Source organism: Rhipicephalus sanguineus, unplaced genomic scaffold (genome assembly GCF_013339695.2).
Source record: "Rhipicephalus sanguineus isolate Rsan-2018 unplaced genomic scaffold, BIME_Rsan_1.4 Seq1178, whole genome shotgun sequence".
NCBI classification, from domain to species: Eukaryota; Metazoa; Arthropoda; class Arachnida; order Ixodida; family Ixodidae; genus Rhipicephalus; species Rhipicephalus sanguineus.
In genome coordinates, this window is record NW_023614445.1 from 370 (window position 1) to 14,560 (window position 14,191).

General features: G+C 47.3%; 1 protein-coding gene and 1 long non-coding RNA gene across 2 annotated transcripts in view; both read left to right on the top strand.

The window, feature by feature from the left end:
* Positions 1-1,829: 1,829 nt before the first annotated feature.
* On the top strand, positions 1,830-3,222 carry LOC119376330 (uncharacterized). The gene is made up of 3 exons (XR_005180557.2): positions 1,830-1,915; positions 2,499-2,714; positions 3,168-3,222. It is a non-coding gene; the product is annotated as an uncharacterized LOC119376330 (long non-coding RNA).
* Positions 3,223-10,179: 6,957 nt separating this feature from the next.
* LOC119376329 (cytoplasmic dynein 2 intermediate chain 2-like) overlaps positions 10,180-14,191 on the top strand; it is a 31,289-nt gene continuing 27,277 nt past the window's right edge. Inside the window, exons 1-3 of the mRNA XM_037646216.2 lie at positions 10,180-10,356; positions 11,000-11,130; positions 11,672-11,825. Coding sequence (XP_037502144.2) covers positions 11,020-11,130; positions 11,672-11,825 — 265 coding nt within the window. The 5' untranslated portion in view covers positions 10,180-10,356; positions 11,000-11,019. The remainder of the gene's footprint in view (positions 10,357-10,999; positions 11,131-11,671; positions 11,826-14,191) is intronic.

Here is a 14,191-nt window from a genome sequence, read left to right on the forward strand (position 1 = left end):
AACAATGAAAATTCACAGCGTACATGTAAAATTAAAGTGAGCTGCAAGTCGTCATAACTCATCGAACCTTTAGTATAAACGCGCCCGATCTCACGTCGGTGATGATGTACTGGGCAGAATTCACGGAAGATTCAGGGTTTACCGATGAACCTCCGCAGCTTCGCCCACTCATCATCATTCACTCCGTGGATATGCTGTGATTTTTTTTCAGGGCGGGTGTGGGGTGGGGTGTTCAACGATACGTTATGTATGTTCGTGCGTGCGTTTGTACGTGTGCATGGATATATACACATGCAAAATTGAAAAAATTCGGGGAGGGGGGAAGGGCGGGGGGAAGGGCACAGGAATGAATAAATGCGTCTAATGATTGAGGAATGGCATATCATAATATTGGTAGCGTATGCGTGAGGCAGCCGTCGATTTGAGCATTAACTTGCATAACGAAGACATCAAATGCCTTAACAGTTATATTTCACGTAGACCCTCATGCGTGCCGGATTGGTAGGTTCGCCTATTGTCTGGGCATGCGCAGATAAGTTTTCGTGCCTTCTTTCTTTTCCGCCATTGTGTGATGTTGCAGTTGTTAGTCGTGTTTCGTGGTGCCTTGACTTCTTTCTTGTGTCCGTGTTTGCACGCCCTGTCTTTTATAAGAATAATTGGGGTTTAACGCCCTAAAACCACGATTTGATTATGAGAGACGCCGTAGTGGAGGGCTCCGGAAGTTTTGACCACCTGGTGTTCTTTAACATGCACCTAAATCTAAGTACACGAGCTCAAGCAATTTCGCCTCCATCGAAAATGCGGCCGCCGCGGCCGAGATTCGATCCCGCGACCTGCGGGTCAGCAGTCGAGCGCCCTGTCTTTTAGAATGAAGAAGGAGAAGTGGGATTTCCGTCTTTTACATTAAAAAAAGGAAAAAAAAAACTCATGGGGTTCCTTATGCATTCACCTAAGGCAACATCGAAGGCGCAAGCCACCTTTCTTTTTGTTCTCAGTCGATGTATTCATTCTACCCCGCCACGCTCTGAAAGCTCTGCGCACCTAGCGCGGTTTGCACTGCCTCCAGGAGTGGAGGCGACTCACCTGGTTTTGCACTGCCTCCGTGGTCGACCCATCTTTGACCATGCTATGACGTCATCTGATGACGAGATCATGTGAAGTGACGTCACGTCAGAATGTGTGACGTCATGATGACGTCACAAATTTCGGCGATATGTGACGTCATGTGGTGACGTCATCACTTGATTTTCTGCATCACTCGTGTCGTCCCCGACGCCGCAGGACGCCGCCGACGCCGACGGTCAATCCGCCTTTTCCATTTTCCTGTGCTGCCCTCTGCCGGCTTGGAAGGGTATTGGTAGGGACCGGGACAACCGCTTTTGCCAGAACGAAAGCCTCCAGGATGGAGAGGCGTTTTGCAACTCTTCTGCTAGGGGAAGAGTGCATGCGCCGTGTCATCGTGAAAGAGGCGGATTATCGCGTTTGATGAGGTATCTAAGGCTTTCGACTTAATAATATACGATGTTAATTCTTCTGCCGGGGTGGATATAAAGCAGTGATGGAAGAAGAAGAAGAGAAGAAAAGAAGAAGAAAAAAAGAAGAAGAAGCGATACTTTCGCCTTTTACATAAAATATAATATACGACGTTAATTCTTAGTTATTTGTTCATGCGCATGAACTGGTAATAATTCAAGACAGCCTACAACCAGCTCAGAAGCATGTCTAAACGTCATCTTCTTCAGACACACTTCTGAGAGTTTAGGCGCAACCTGCACTGCGAGCGTGCGTTATTTGCTAAAGGCTCATCATCATCGTCATTAACTGTTCCAGAGAGGTCCAGCACAGCTGCGCCCAGACTGAGCCGCAGACCACGAGGGAGACGGGTATCCAGGGAAGCCGCTGCTGCGACGCCGAGGTATTTTAACTCTGCGTTTATACAGTGCCTGAGCGCGTTTTGCGAGCTGGGAAATTCAGTTAGCGTGTAATATTCAGAGAGGGCCACACGGCGCCGTTCCTTCCGCCAGTTGACCGAGAAGGCTTAAGTTGGAGACACTGCACCCCCCAAGAAGGCCCAGCCGGTCGTTTGCATTGTAGCAGAGGTAAATATTGTATAGCTATACTTCGCGTAAACTATAGAGGTCGCTACATATTTTTTAGTACAGCAGTGGTTCCAACCTCTTTAGAGAGATTTCGACAGCAGTGCTTCACCTATCCTTGGCGCTTGTCAAGCACCTGTCACCGACAGTTGGCGACATAGACGTCTCTTGCTCTGACGTCTTTGCTCTGCCGAGAAATGTAATTTATTATTGCTGACAAGGACAGCTCTGCGGACACTTCTTGTGGAATACCGGTCGTGATTGCGCCATGACCTTATTTATCATGTCGGGCATCCATACAGCTACCAAGTTATTCCTGTTTGCATGCTACAAAACAATTTTATAGATGACCTTGCCGACTAATCAAGCGATTTCTCCATACTGACAATGACCACTGCGCAGGTGCAAGCGTCGCCGCAAGGCGTGCCTGCTGTGGAGGCCAGGGCGTACGATTGGCCGTCCCTCGCAACGTTCATGCGGCAGGCCTACCCCAGAATGATGCAGGAGCTTGAGAATTCTTCGCGCAGCAGCAGGGCCTTCCGTGGCTACAGGCTGCTGGCCGACACTTGCGAAGGCAGCGAGTCCCGGCTGTATCGCGACATCACTTTTCCCCGAGAGGTTGGTGCGAGTTTTATCGGGCAAGCATCACAGCATTGCGGGTAACTCAACCTTGGATGGAAGGTGCTCGTACAGCACAGCCTTTCCCTGTGCGCACATCGAGCGAATTCGCAGTTGTGACGTTGGTGATGTTGTCACAAGAAAATTGAGCAAAATGGCCGACTATAACGAGCTACCTCTAAGCGAAAGCGTGCGGTTGAGCTGCAACTTAACATTTGGTAATATTGGTCATAAACCTTTCTCATATTAGTGATATGACTGATATACTTTTCTTTTTCAGCTGAAGTATCTCCTTATCTTAAAGCAAATGATGAAAGCAGTTTGTAAAACGTGTCGGCATCATCGTGCTATGGTCTTGGTTGATAAAATTGAACTTTGAGTATCCTCACGAATTATCCGTGTGCCTGTGATCCTCGGTCATGTTTGGCTCACGAATTGTGTACTTCTTTACAGCTTCACTGCACGGATTCCTCCTGGAACTCCACTGGATCCGTCATAGCACTTTCATATCCTTTTGATAATGCCAATCAGTAGCGCGTCAGAGGGAGGTCGGTCAATCGTGTACCGTAAGCACAGGACTACGTGCAGTTCGCGGCCTGCACATTTCTCTCGGTATTGCTCATTCTTGCCTTGCAAGTCCAGTGCGATTCTCGATCGTGATCGTGACGATTTCTCTTCAGGTCACACGAGAGGCCAACATGGAAGAAAATGACGAGCTTTTCATCCATTTGCCTATGATAGAACTACAGTAAAACCTCAGTGATACGAACACGGCCCGTACGAATTTCGGGGTGATACGAATTTTCCTGTGGTCCCGGCCAAGTCCCATTAGCCTGCAGTGTAATGTAGTACGGTTGTTGCGAACCGAATTTCACCCTGCGACGTTTGATACGAACGTACACTATAGCGCAGACGTAGTACAGGTGCTGCCCGCGCTGTCGCGGAAACCACGTGCGGTCGCGGAAATAGCGAGTTTTAGTATAGCGGATAACAGCAAACGCAAGGATTTAGCGTTAGCGTTAGCGTTGCGTGCTCCTAACCGCGCATGAGCAGAACGTAAACGTAGCCCGAGCTCTTACGTACGAACGCTATTTCTGGAATATAGCGTTCAACGCTAACGCACGCACGCAAGAGATCCCGTACGTAGGGCAAGATGGCGGTGCCTGTTGAAGTTAGAGCCGTCCACTTCGAATCTTTGTAGCCGTCGTCTGCATTATTAAACTCATTCATTCCCTAGTAATGATCGTATTTGATTTATATTTGAGTAATGAGGCTTCGCCAACCGTGTGCCGCCGATAAAAGAGCTCCGTTTTTGAGATACAAAGTGGATTTGCGCTGCAGAAGGCTTAGCAAGATTTGTTGGCAAGGTTCGCTCATGTTTGCTGTAGCAGCGCAGAGATGGCGACGCTCTCTTTAGTCGCCTCTTTCCAAGATACGGCCACAAGTCAAGCAGATACATGTCAGGCGTCGTTTCCCTTCATGCCTTTCGCGGCAGTGCATGAATGTGACGCGTGATGCGTCCCAGCTTAAAAAGGCCAGGTAATAGGGGTCTTGAAGAATTCTCGAACGCGGCATGTCGACAGAAACCAATGTGTCAGAACTCAACACTTCTGCAAACGCGACATGGAGACGCAACAGTGGTGACTTTGGATCAGCTCGACTCGGTGGCGCTTTTGTGGATTCTACAGTGCATTTGGTGGTTTTATGTCTAGATGGCACTGTATGTGCTTGCGTTAGCGTTAGCGGGAATGCCTTCCGCTGTACTAAAAGACCACCAGTTGACACGCAGTGCGTTCCGTTTTAGCGTTAGCGTTGAGACGCACGCTAACGCTTACGTAAGCGTTTCCCGCTATACTAAAACTCGCTAATACTGGCTGCGCGACCATCGGCGGTGTGTCGTTGCCTCCGAGATTGTGCGCGCAAATCTTGGAGACTTTAATGCGCTTTCGTGTTGAGATTACAGATGGCGTTGGCGTGGTACTTCTTTTTCTCTCCCTCTTTTCTTTCAAACGCGTCGACGCGTGCTGTTGTGCTCGAGGCAGCAGCGTCGTTGTACTTTGTTAACACGTGCCTGCCACGTCGATGCATGCGATGTCCTCGCAATCAGCCGTCCTATGAAAGGGGGTCGAGGACCCCAAAAGACGAAGTGGACGTTTTTGGTCTTGGCAAAGGCGCTAGGCCTCGCTACGTACGCGCACATCTGCCAACTCCGATTTGCACGGGAGACTCCCGAATTTTTAGCAAACCTCCCAATTGTGTGAGCACGGCCATAATTCTTCCGAAAAACACCCCCCACACCACCGCGATAAGAAAATAAGAGCAACAATGTACAGTGGTTGTAAAATTTTCTGGCCTTCATCTGTCGCGTGCAAAATGCTTCTTAAGTCACTTTCGCCGCAGTACTCCATTTGCATGCGGAAAAGTGTACTAAGAATAGCAAGGAGTTACTAGCGATCACAGGTCACAGCACATGTGGTTCATTAATTACACACGCGGTATATTGTAAGTACAAGTATAATAGCTGACATCAAACACTTCAATGGCAATAGTTCAGAGCTGTCCATGACGCCGCTACGACCCTGAGAAACAATAAATCAAAACACATGCCAACCTTCATTTTTCGCATACTTTTTTGCCATGTCTTCAGGTGATACGAGTTTCGGGTGATACGAATATTTTTGGTGACCCTGCGAGATTCGTATCGCCGAGGTTTTACTGTAGTTTGTTCATGCGATGAGAAGTATTGTTCGAGTTTTAAAAAAATGTTCAAGAAACGGAATTGGCAGCCATTAATTTATGTAGTCAAATGCGCTTTTACCGAGCTGTACTATTTGTTTGCCGAATGTCGCTTCTTTATATTTCCGTGCGAGTAGTGGATCTGTGCAGATATGTATATGCATAACGTTGTACGCGCCTGCTCTAAGTAAAGTCGAACCCTGTGCTATGCGGGATGAGCCCAGAAACAAACGATTGAACAAACAAGCAAAAAGTAATAAAAAAGGAAGTATTTGTAGTCAAAATTGACCCGTGTATACTGGAGCAAAATGAAGTACGGAAGTTACGGTACACATGCGTGAGAGTGAGCGGTTTAGGTGCGTGTTTTGAATGTGTAACGTTCAGCTAACTTTCTGAAGCCGCTTTGTTGAGCTATGGTAGCCGCTCGTGTCTGCCGTATTTAAATGTACTTACATTCATTGAACTTATGAAATGTCACCTTCGAGTTTACGCTCGGCCATTTTTTTTTTAATCTATGAACAAGATGTTCTAGTTAGAAGTGCACAGCGCTAGAAGACGAATCATTTTAAAAGAAAAAAAAAAAATGGGAATAATTAACACGGTGTTTCAGTCTATAGCTATGAATATTACAATATTAGTCCTCGTTTGTTCAAAGAATGCCGAGGAAGAGAAATTACTGATATTGTGGCCTCAACTAGTATAATGTGCTATATTGATAAAAAAGCCAGAGCTGCGTCTTGCTTTCTCGCTTTCTCCGGCGTCAATTCGTACTGTCAAATTTATTCGGCTATGTGTCAACATCCATTATGGTCCCAGTGAACTGACTGACCTATCGGAGCCTTCCGATACAAGCAATGGTGTCTAACGTCCCGAACCAGCGCAGTCGGTTTCTAGTGCCGCCGTATATGTTGTCGAAAGCTCCGGACTTATTTTGACCTCCTGAAGTTCTTTAACATTGCACCTAAACAATGGTGCACGAGTGTTTGCGCACTTCTTTCCCACGGGGATGTTGTCACGGTGACCTACTATCGAACTGGTCACCTAATTCGCAGTAACAAAAAGATACGCACTGGCGAGTTCTCTGTTACGTAGTACTTGGAGGATAACAGATGAACGCGAGGTGTCGCTGGAGCCAACGTTTTGGTAAGCGGCCTAGTCTTCTTCAGTGCTGCGACTGCCTACCTTAGCGCGTGTATTATGTGTGTGCTTCGTACCCTCTCCCCGAACCCAAGCAAAAGAGAGGAGAGGGCATGTGCGAAGATCGGGGTGGGGGTGGGGGCGAGGAGGGGCCGGCGTGCCGAACTGGGTCAGTCAAAGGAGAGAGAAAGCAGTTAGTAAACAAAAGCGAGAGAGAGAGGGAGAGAGAGCGAGGGGTGATGGTGGTAATATCCATAAGATGGTGGGTTCGCGTCGAAAGGGTAGAAGTGGAGGTAGGTGTTTCGTTCGCTAAATCATGGTTGTCAAAAGTAAGCAGCACTTGACAATGATAATTTCACGGTGGTAAGTACCACGCAGCATGCGACGAAGCGGAAAATCATAGGCGCAACATCAAGATATGGGAATACAGTAGAATGGGTCAGAGAACGAACAGTTGTAGTCGATGTTCTAGTCGATATGAAGCGAAAAGAATGTAGCCGGGCTCGCCGCATAATGCGTAGAACAGAAAACAGGTGGTCAGCTAAAGCAGCGGAATGGATACAAGAGATGAGAAACGCAGCCGAGGTCGGCCGAGAGTTGGATAGGGTGATGAACTTAAGTTCTGAGGCATAAAATGGAATCGGCTCGCCCTGAAAAGGTTGAATTCCAGATCAGTTGGAGCGGCCTTCGTACCGCAGTGGACATAGAACGAGCTGAGGATGGTGATACCAGTGTACTGTGCTCTGCTGTGAAACTTTGGTCACCAACTTTCCTGACATGGGGTGTCGATTGCACGTTTGCAGACGCTGCCTTCCCCTTCCCTCATAGACGCGCCTTTAAAAAAAAAGTTACCATTGAATGGCCCGTTTCCAAGGATTATGGGGACTTCTAATTATTGCACGGAGTCTCTCAAAAGAACGGATATCTCTGACGACAGCAGAAACAATGCGACAGCTTTGGTCCGGAACGCAGCGGAAGATTTTAGCGTCGGCTGGAGGGCAAAGACAAGTTCTAAGTATTTTTTTTTACTAGTTGCAGATGTTCTTTGAAATTCATATGCTAATTATAGATGCTTTTTAATTAACGCCCGGAGTTCGGCATAAGACATAAGATTTAACGACGCGCATTGAAAACGAACCCCCCCCCCCCCCAAGGCATAACCATTGTGTCACTTGGTTTCACGTCAATTTCACATCTCAGTTTCCACAGTCTTGTCTATGCTGTGCTGACGTCATCGGAATTTTCGTAAGTGTCAGCTTAATATATTCGTAGGAAATAAACTTAGTCGACGCGCTTCTCACGTGAAGCCAAAAGTGCGTCTGGGCATTTTTCCTTTCTTCCGGACATCCTTGCTCTCTGTTAGTTTCAGCGTTTTTACTTGAAACACGTGTACAAAGTGTGTCGACATGTTTCTTTGTGACTCTGACATGTTCTCGTACTCATTCAGAATGGAACCCGGAGGGTGAAAAGACGGATTTCAATACGGCTCTTTCTTCGGAATCATCGGCACAGACTGCAGCGGCCACATTTTACTCCTAATTTAAGAGCAACAATTAAAAGCAAGTCCGTAAAAGAAAGAAAGAAACGGCCTCATGTGAATTTCAAAATAAGTGAGAAAGAGAAACAAATAATGGTGCCTCGGGTGTTCAAGTGTGGCGACTATGTAACCCACAAGAGGGCGTAGAAAAAAAGTCAAATTCTTATTCTCTCAGGCTAAGACAATGCAGTTGAGATTCCATGCTCGATGAGCAACATAACGTGTGCCGACAGAGCGTGTATTTTGGGCAAGCTTACTTGTCTAACCAAACCAACAGTGGTGCCACGGCGTTGCGCCGCTAAGCCAAGTTCGCGGGCTCGATTCCCTGCCACGATTACCTCACTTCGATGGGCGCCAAATGCAAAAGCGCCCGTGTGCTTAGATTTAGGTGCACGTTATAGAAGTGGTCCAGGGGCCCATTTCAGAAAACTTCTCTTTTGTAAATGCGTTTTCCAATTGGTCAGTCGGCTTTGCTAATGATATGTCCGGGACCGTGATTGGCTGAAATATGTTCTTAGGAAAATTTTTAGCGTAAGACGTTTTTGTGAATACGGGTCCAGATTAATCCCGAGCCCTCCGCTCCGGCGCGTCTCACAATCGTATCGCACTGGCGCGTAAAACTCCAGAACTTAATTTCCTACCACAACTGTCTACTTCAGTTGGATGCGAACCGGGGCCCGTTTTCACATTAGGCACCAGGGCTAGCGTTGTTCGTAAGAGCGGTTTGAAGTGAATCCGAATGCTGCACATAATTCTAGCAATGGCGGCTGCCCAGTGACACGTAGGCAGGCCCGTAGCCAGGAATTTTTGTCGGGGGGGGGGGGGGGCACTTGCTGAAAGCCTTGACTGTTTGTGAAAAACGCCTATTTTCATTATTTATTTTCGGTAAAACACCATGTATCATATAAAAATTTCGGGGGGGGGGGGGGGGGGGGCTTCCCACTGGCTACGGGCCTGCACGTAGATAACTTATATATGAACACATTTGGTACCAGGTTTCTGGCGTAGCCTAGCCAGGGCGAGTTTGTTAAGAAATATTTAAAAACTTTTTCATGCTCACTTCTACACATAGCTTTCATGTCAAAACGCACAGACGGCAGCAAGCAGGCACCAAAATTTAGATGCGACTTCAGCGACGAATTTGCAAGCAGCTTCGCGATGACCCTACGAACCATGATTCATGGATGTTCTCGAGCCGCGTATACAGATTGTTTCTGAGTGAGTCTGTTGTTTCGTAAACATCGAGAAGGAATAGCCTGATTCATGTCGGAGAAGCAAACTTGTGCAACTAACATATTCGGGGCAAACTCACGGAGGTTCACCGCAGTGCGAAGCCCGCCATTGCATGCCTGCTTAACTGTGCAACTAATGCGGCGAACGTTATTTGCTGTTCGTTACAGTTAATGCTTGGCCCGGCGCTTGGCTTACGTGATTTTTGCGCACACCGCAAGTCATTTAGCAAAGTGTTCAGCTGTTTGTTCACTAAGATACATGGCTACACTACAGGGGCGTAGCCAAGGGGGGGGGGGGTGGTGGGGGGTTCAAACCCCCCCCCCCCGAAGAAATTTTTCAGTTTTGCTTGCGTATATAGGCACGCACACATACAAACGCACGCACGAACATACATAAAGTATGGTTGAACCCCCCCCCCCCCCGAAAAAATTTCTGGCTACGCCCCTGCTACACTAGTTCAGTGCGTTCAGTATGGTCGAAGAAGACGAGGTTTATTTGAGAGCGCAATTCTCTATGGAATGTTGCCCGTTTCTCTGTTTAACTTTTTACGAATGTTCGCAGCTTGTTGCACGTCTACTTTATAGTCAATTCTGCCAACTACCTTATAACTATGCGAACGAACCTTTATAGTGTAATAATGGACAGATTAACTTGTTCAGCAACGGCCTCATAACGAAAAATAAATTATGATCGTGGCTAAAATACATCCATAGCGTCTCGTCAGTCCGCACTCTATACGTACTCGCGTTTCCTGGTTTTGTATCTCATATCGCGCATCGTACACAGTGACGTCCTCCTTGACAATGGCTTCTAGCACATGTGGAGCCGCTAATCACGAAGAATGGTGCACACACGAAGCCGGGGTGCTCCTCTGGAATCCGCATCGACCATCGAACATTTCCAACCAAAACGGCGGTTTTCTCACCACTGACAGCTGTGTCACCTCCGTCGCTTTTCACCCCCAGAGGGCGTCGGTTTTGGTGGCAGGCACGGTGCACGGTGAGTAGGTGCATCGATCCCGTTTCATATTTCGCGTCTTCTCCGTGCAAGCCAGTTCGATTCGCGTGAGGCGATGAAGGGGGCGCTATAATGCAGTCGACACCGTGACATCTGATATGTTTCCATTTCATACACATCGAGTCTTTTATGCGAAAGCCAAACATACCGCATGGCGTATGTGTATTTCAGAAATAGCAGCCCAATGTAGACAGCCTTGTCTCGAAAGAGTATAGCGGACACGCCTTTTCTTCATTTATGGTCATTTCTTTGTCGCGTATATAGGAGTAGGGTCGCCAAAGTTATGAGAGCGCGATTCTCCTATCATTGCGCAATGTTTCTTCAATGGCAGTGATGGAGATTTAGTTTTCTTTTCGGCAATACGCAGTCGTATCATAAACATAAATACTGGGGCACTGCGACGGCGCGGTTTATGATGAAACTTTGTGTCATATGCACGTTGCCCAGTAAAAGTACTTACTCCATGCGTGTGCGAAGCTGGGGTGATTGATTTTGGGGTCACCGTGGCCAGCAGTGCAAACAACGGTTAGAAGACTTCTCACGCCGTCGCAAACTCATGTTTTCCATTGGCTTCCCTGGAATACTATATTCTGCTAGAGAAAAGTGTCGAATATATATGCTGCAGGAGACATCCTGCTCTGGGACATGCAAAACGCAAGCGATCAGTGGGCCTCGTCTCCAACAGTGATGCATGACAATCACCGAGACTTGGTCAAGTGCACTGACTGGATCGGACACGCTCAAGAATCGAACTGCGTAAGTTGTGAGGAGGAGCATGAAATTAATATTTATTCATTTAGCCCCGATTTTATAGACCCCGTGATACGTGATCGAAATGCTAAGTAGCACAAGACTCATAATAAGATCGGTGCTCGTAACAGGAACTATACTGATAAGTTTATGACGTAGGCGGCCAAGCCACGCCCCCTCCCCTCTCTTTTTCACACACCATAAGATGTACTTCACGGCGCCACGTCTTCGATATAGGGATACTGGTTCCTGGTTGGAAACACGTGCTGTGCGGTTATCGCTACATATAAGTCCGGGCCGGAGAAGAGGCAGGTTAGAGGGGAAGCTCATGGGAGAGTGGCCTTTCAGGTGCGCCTTGTACTCTTAAATGGTGCCAGCTAAAAAGAATCGACTTCAATTGCTTAGAGAAAAAAAGAAAACTGGCTATATCGGACTCACAAGAATAGGCACGAAGTCCACTTAACGCTTTGCTTATGCAACGACAATGTGTCACGGATTGTGGCAACAATTTTTGCGTTTTGTTTTTGTGTGTTTCGATCCTCTCAAGCTGCTGAGCTGTGGGTTGGACGGCCTGGTTATCCAATGGAGGTACGATTCCCGAAAGAGTCACCTAGAAGCCATCAACTACTTCTTAGTGCTTGCCGAAAACGTACGACTCCACAAACAGATTCCCAGCGGAGCAAGCGGCGCACATGTCGGAGGTAAGTCGGTGTTTTCTTCAATCACCAAGTGTTTTGAGCTAGTAGTGCACGCATCTACATGTCGTTCGTCGCGATACAATCCGCGACCGTGCTTACGTACTCGTTTAAATTTCCCGTTACCTTGGTTACTCAGTAGTAAAACGCGAAAACAGGCAATTCTTCGGCAACGTAATGGGACACAGATGGTCAGTGTCCTATTGCCCCCTCCACCTGCTCTCCTCCTCTCTCGGAAAAACTAGCGTTGTGTATCCGTATTATACTTCTTATTAGCGTATGCCCGGACACTTCCGCAAATGGATCGGGTTAGCTCACCTTGAAGATCTTGAAGAAGACGCTTCAACGTCTCGGGCGAGTACTTGTGTCCTGCGGGAAGCATCTTCATCTCACAAGCATGCATGTGTGGCTTGGAGTTGAAGGCCTTATATGTATATACGTAAATACATCAATGTTAATTGTACTATAGTACACCAGCTTTTTCGGAGAATCGAGGTGACTTGGCTGCGAAAGTTGTCTTCTCCTAATAATCTGCGACTATTTGTGTTACTAATTCTGACGAACTTTTTACGTTGATTGCCAACAGCGCACGAGAGGCGCCCTCGATGTTGCTGTCATTTCGCTCTAGAAAATAAAACTTTTTATGGCGCTAGCACCCAATGATATGGTTTTCAATGAGCAGAGCGTTGGCACGAATGGCACGAAACCCCTATAAAAAATAAAACTCATATAAAAAGGAGGGAACGGTGCGAGTTAAGAGTTGTACAGGATACATATGATATCGGAGCATAAGTTGATTTATGATAAGGACCAATTAAGTCAGCTAACTGTCCGGATAATTCATGAAAATTGTTTGAATGAGTTCACTTTAAAACGGCTTTGCTTTTGAACAGTTCGGATCGTTGCGGCAGATGTCGGAGCAGATCTCAACACGCGCTTCTTTCTACGTGGCTTCTGCGATCCGCTTCAGCAGCACGACGGCGAGCTGCCGGAGTTGATCGCAAACACCACGCAGTTAAGCGCAGCTCAACTCGTCGAGTGCACTTAAATTACTTGAACAAGTTCATTGAAAGATCAGACTGTTTTCTTGTGGTTATGAGCCATCAAGATGACACGTGCCCACTACAGAATTATTTTTTTTTCACTCGAAAGTCTACCCAAGTGAACAGAAATTTCACCAAACGCTAGTGGCTAGCACCATAAAAGACACTTAAATGGAACATTAAGGTCGCCTAAAGATTTTTTTCTTCAATCTAGGGCACCTAGTTGCCTCGAAAGTCTGGTTCGTAATAGTCAAAGGTCACGATATCCCCGGACGTCAAAGTAAAAATAAGGGGGGGGGGGACTGCTTTAATTCCGAGTTTTTGGTACAACAGGACCCTGCTGCATTATTTTCGAGACGGAAAAAATGGCTCTATGAGCGTATATACGGTCATTAGGAACGTCTTAGCAGTGTGTGTACTTCCAGCGGTGTACTTACGCGTTCAGCTGCTCGCAAGGAGAGTGCTCCATTAAGTGATTGAGCTGCGTAGGTTGAAGCAGTGTGTAATCTCTGAAGCGTTACAAGTAGATTACAGTGGAAGCAATAGCAACTGCCGCGTGCACGTGGACGTCGACTTGTTGCTTTCTCAGTGCTGGGATCCAAGAGCATGCGATCTTTGACTCATCGCATCGCTTTTGGCCTCCATCACCCACTGCCCACTAGGCTATGGGTGAAACGCTCCTTGACGCAACACTGTCGAGTATACGTCGTCCCTTTTACTCCACAAACGTTTGAAGAGGGCCCGTGTTTGTTGCGAGTTAAGCGGAGGAATGCTCATGATGAAGGGGACGTAGACGACAGTAAATAAACAGTGGACACTAGATCGCTCTGTCATTTACTTCTTGAATGACGCACCAATCAACGCGTTCTTTATCAGTATTATCTGTCTGAAGTTAGTCCCCTCTGCAGCAGCGCCCATTGAGCATAAGGGCTATGCATCCTTCTTGACAGACAAGAGAACAAATATAAAAACACCGTGAGATACTATCGAAATTATATTTATAATATGAAGAGCGAAGAATAAAAAAAAATTACACCATCTCCCACTAAAGGGAACCATGTGGGGATGCGAAGCAGCGTATGGGTCGACTTAAAGTTCCGTTCATCACGGGCACCTCGCCCGATGTTACCGCGTCCTTGCAAGCGGAGCACACCACGAGTTCGCTGTAGTTGCTGTTGCTGTTACTCGTCCCGAACTCTTGTTGGAGCACGCCACGCGAGTTCATCGCCACGCCACGCGGGAGCACGTGGGTTAATCGCGCGCCTGCAGAATATCGTCAATATCGTTCCCCGACGCCATCACGTGATTGCTGAGAGATTGTAAGGGGGG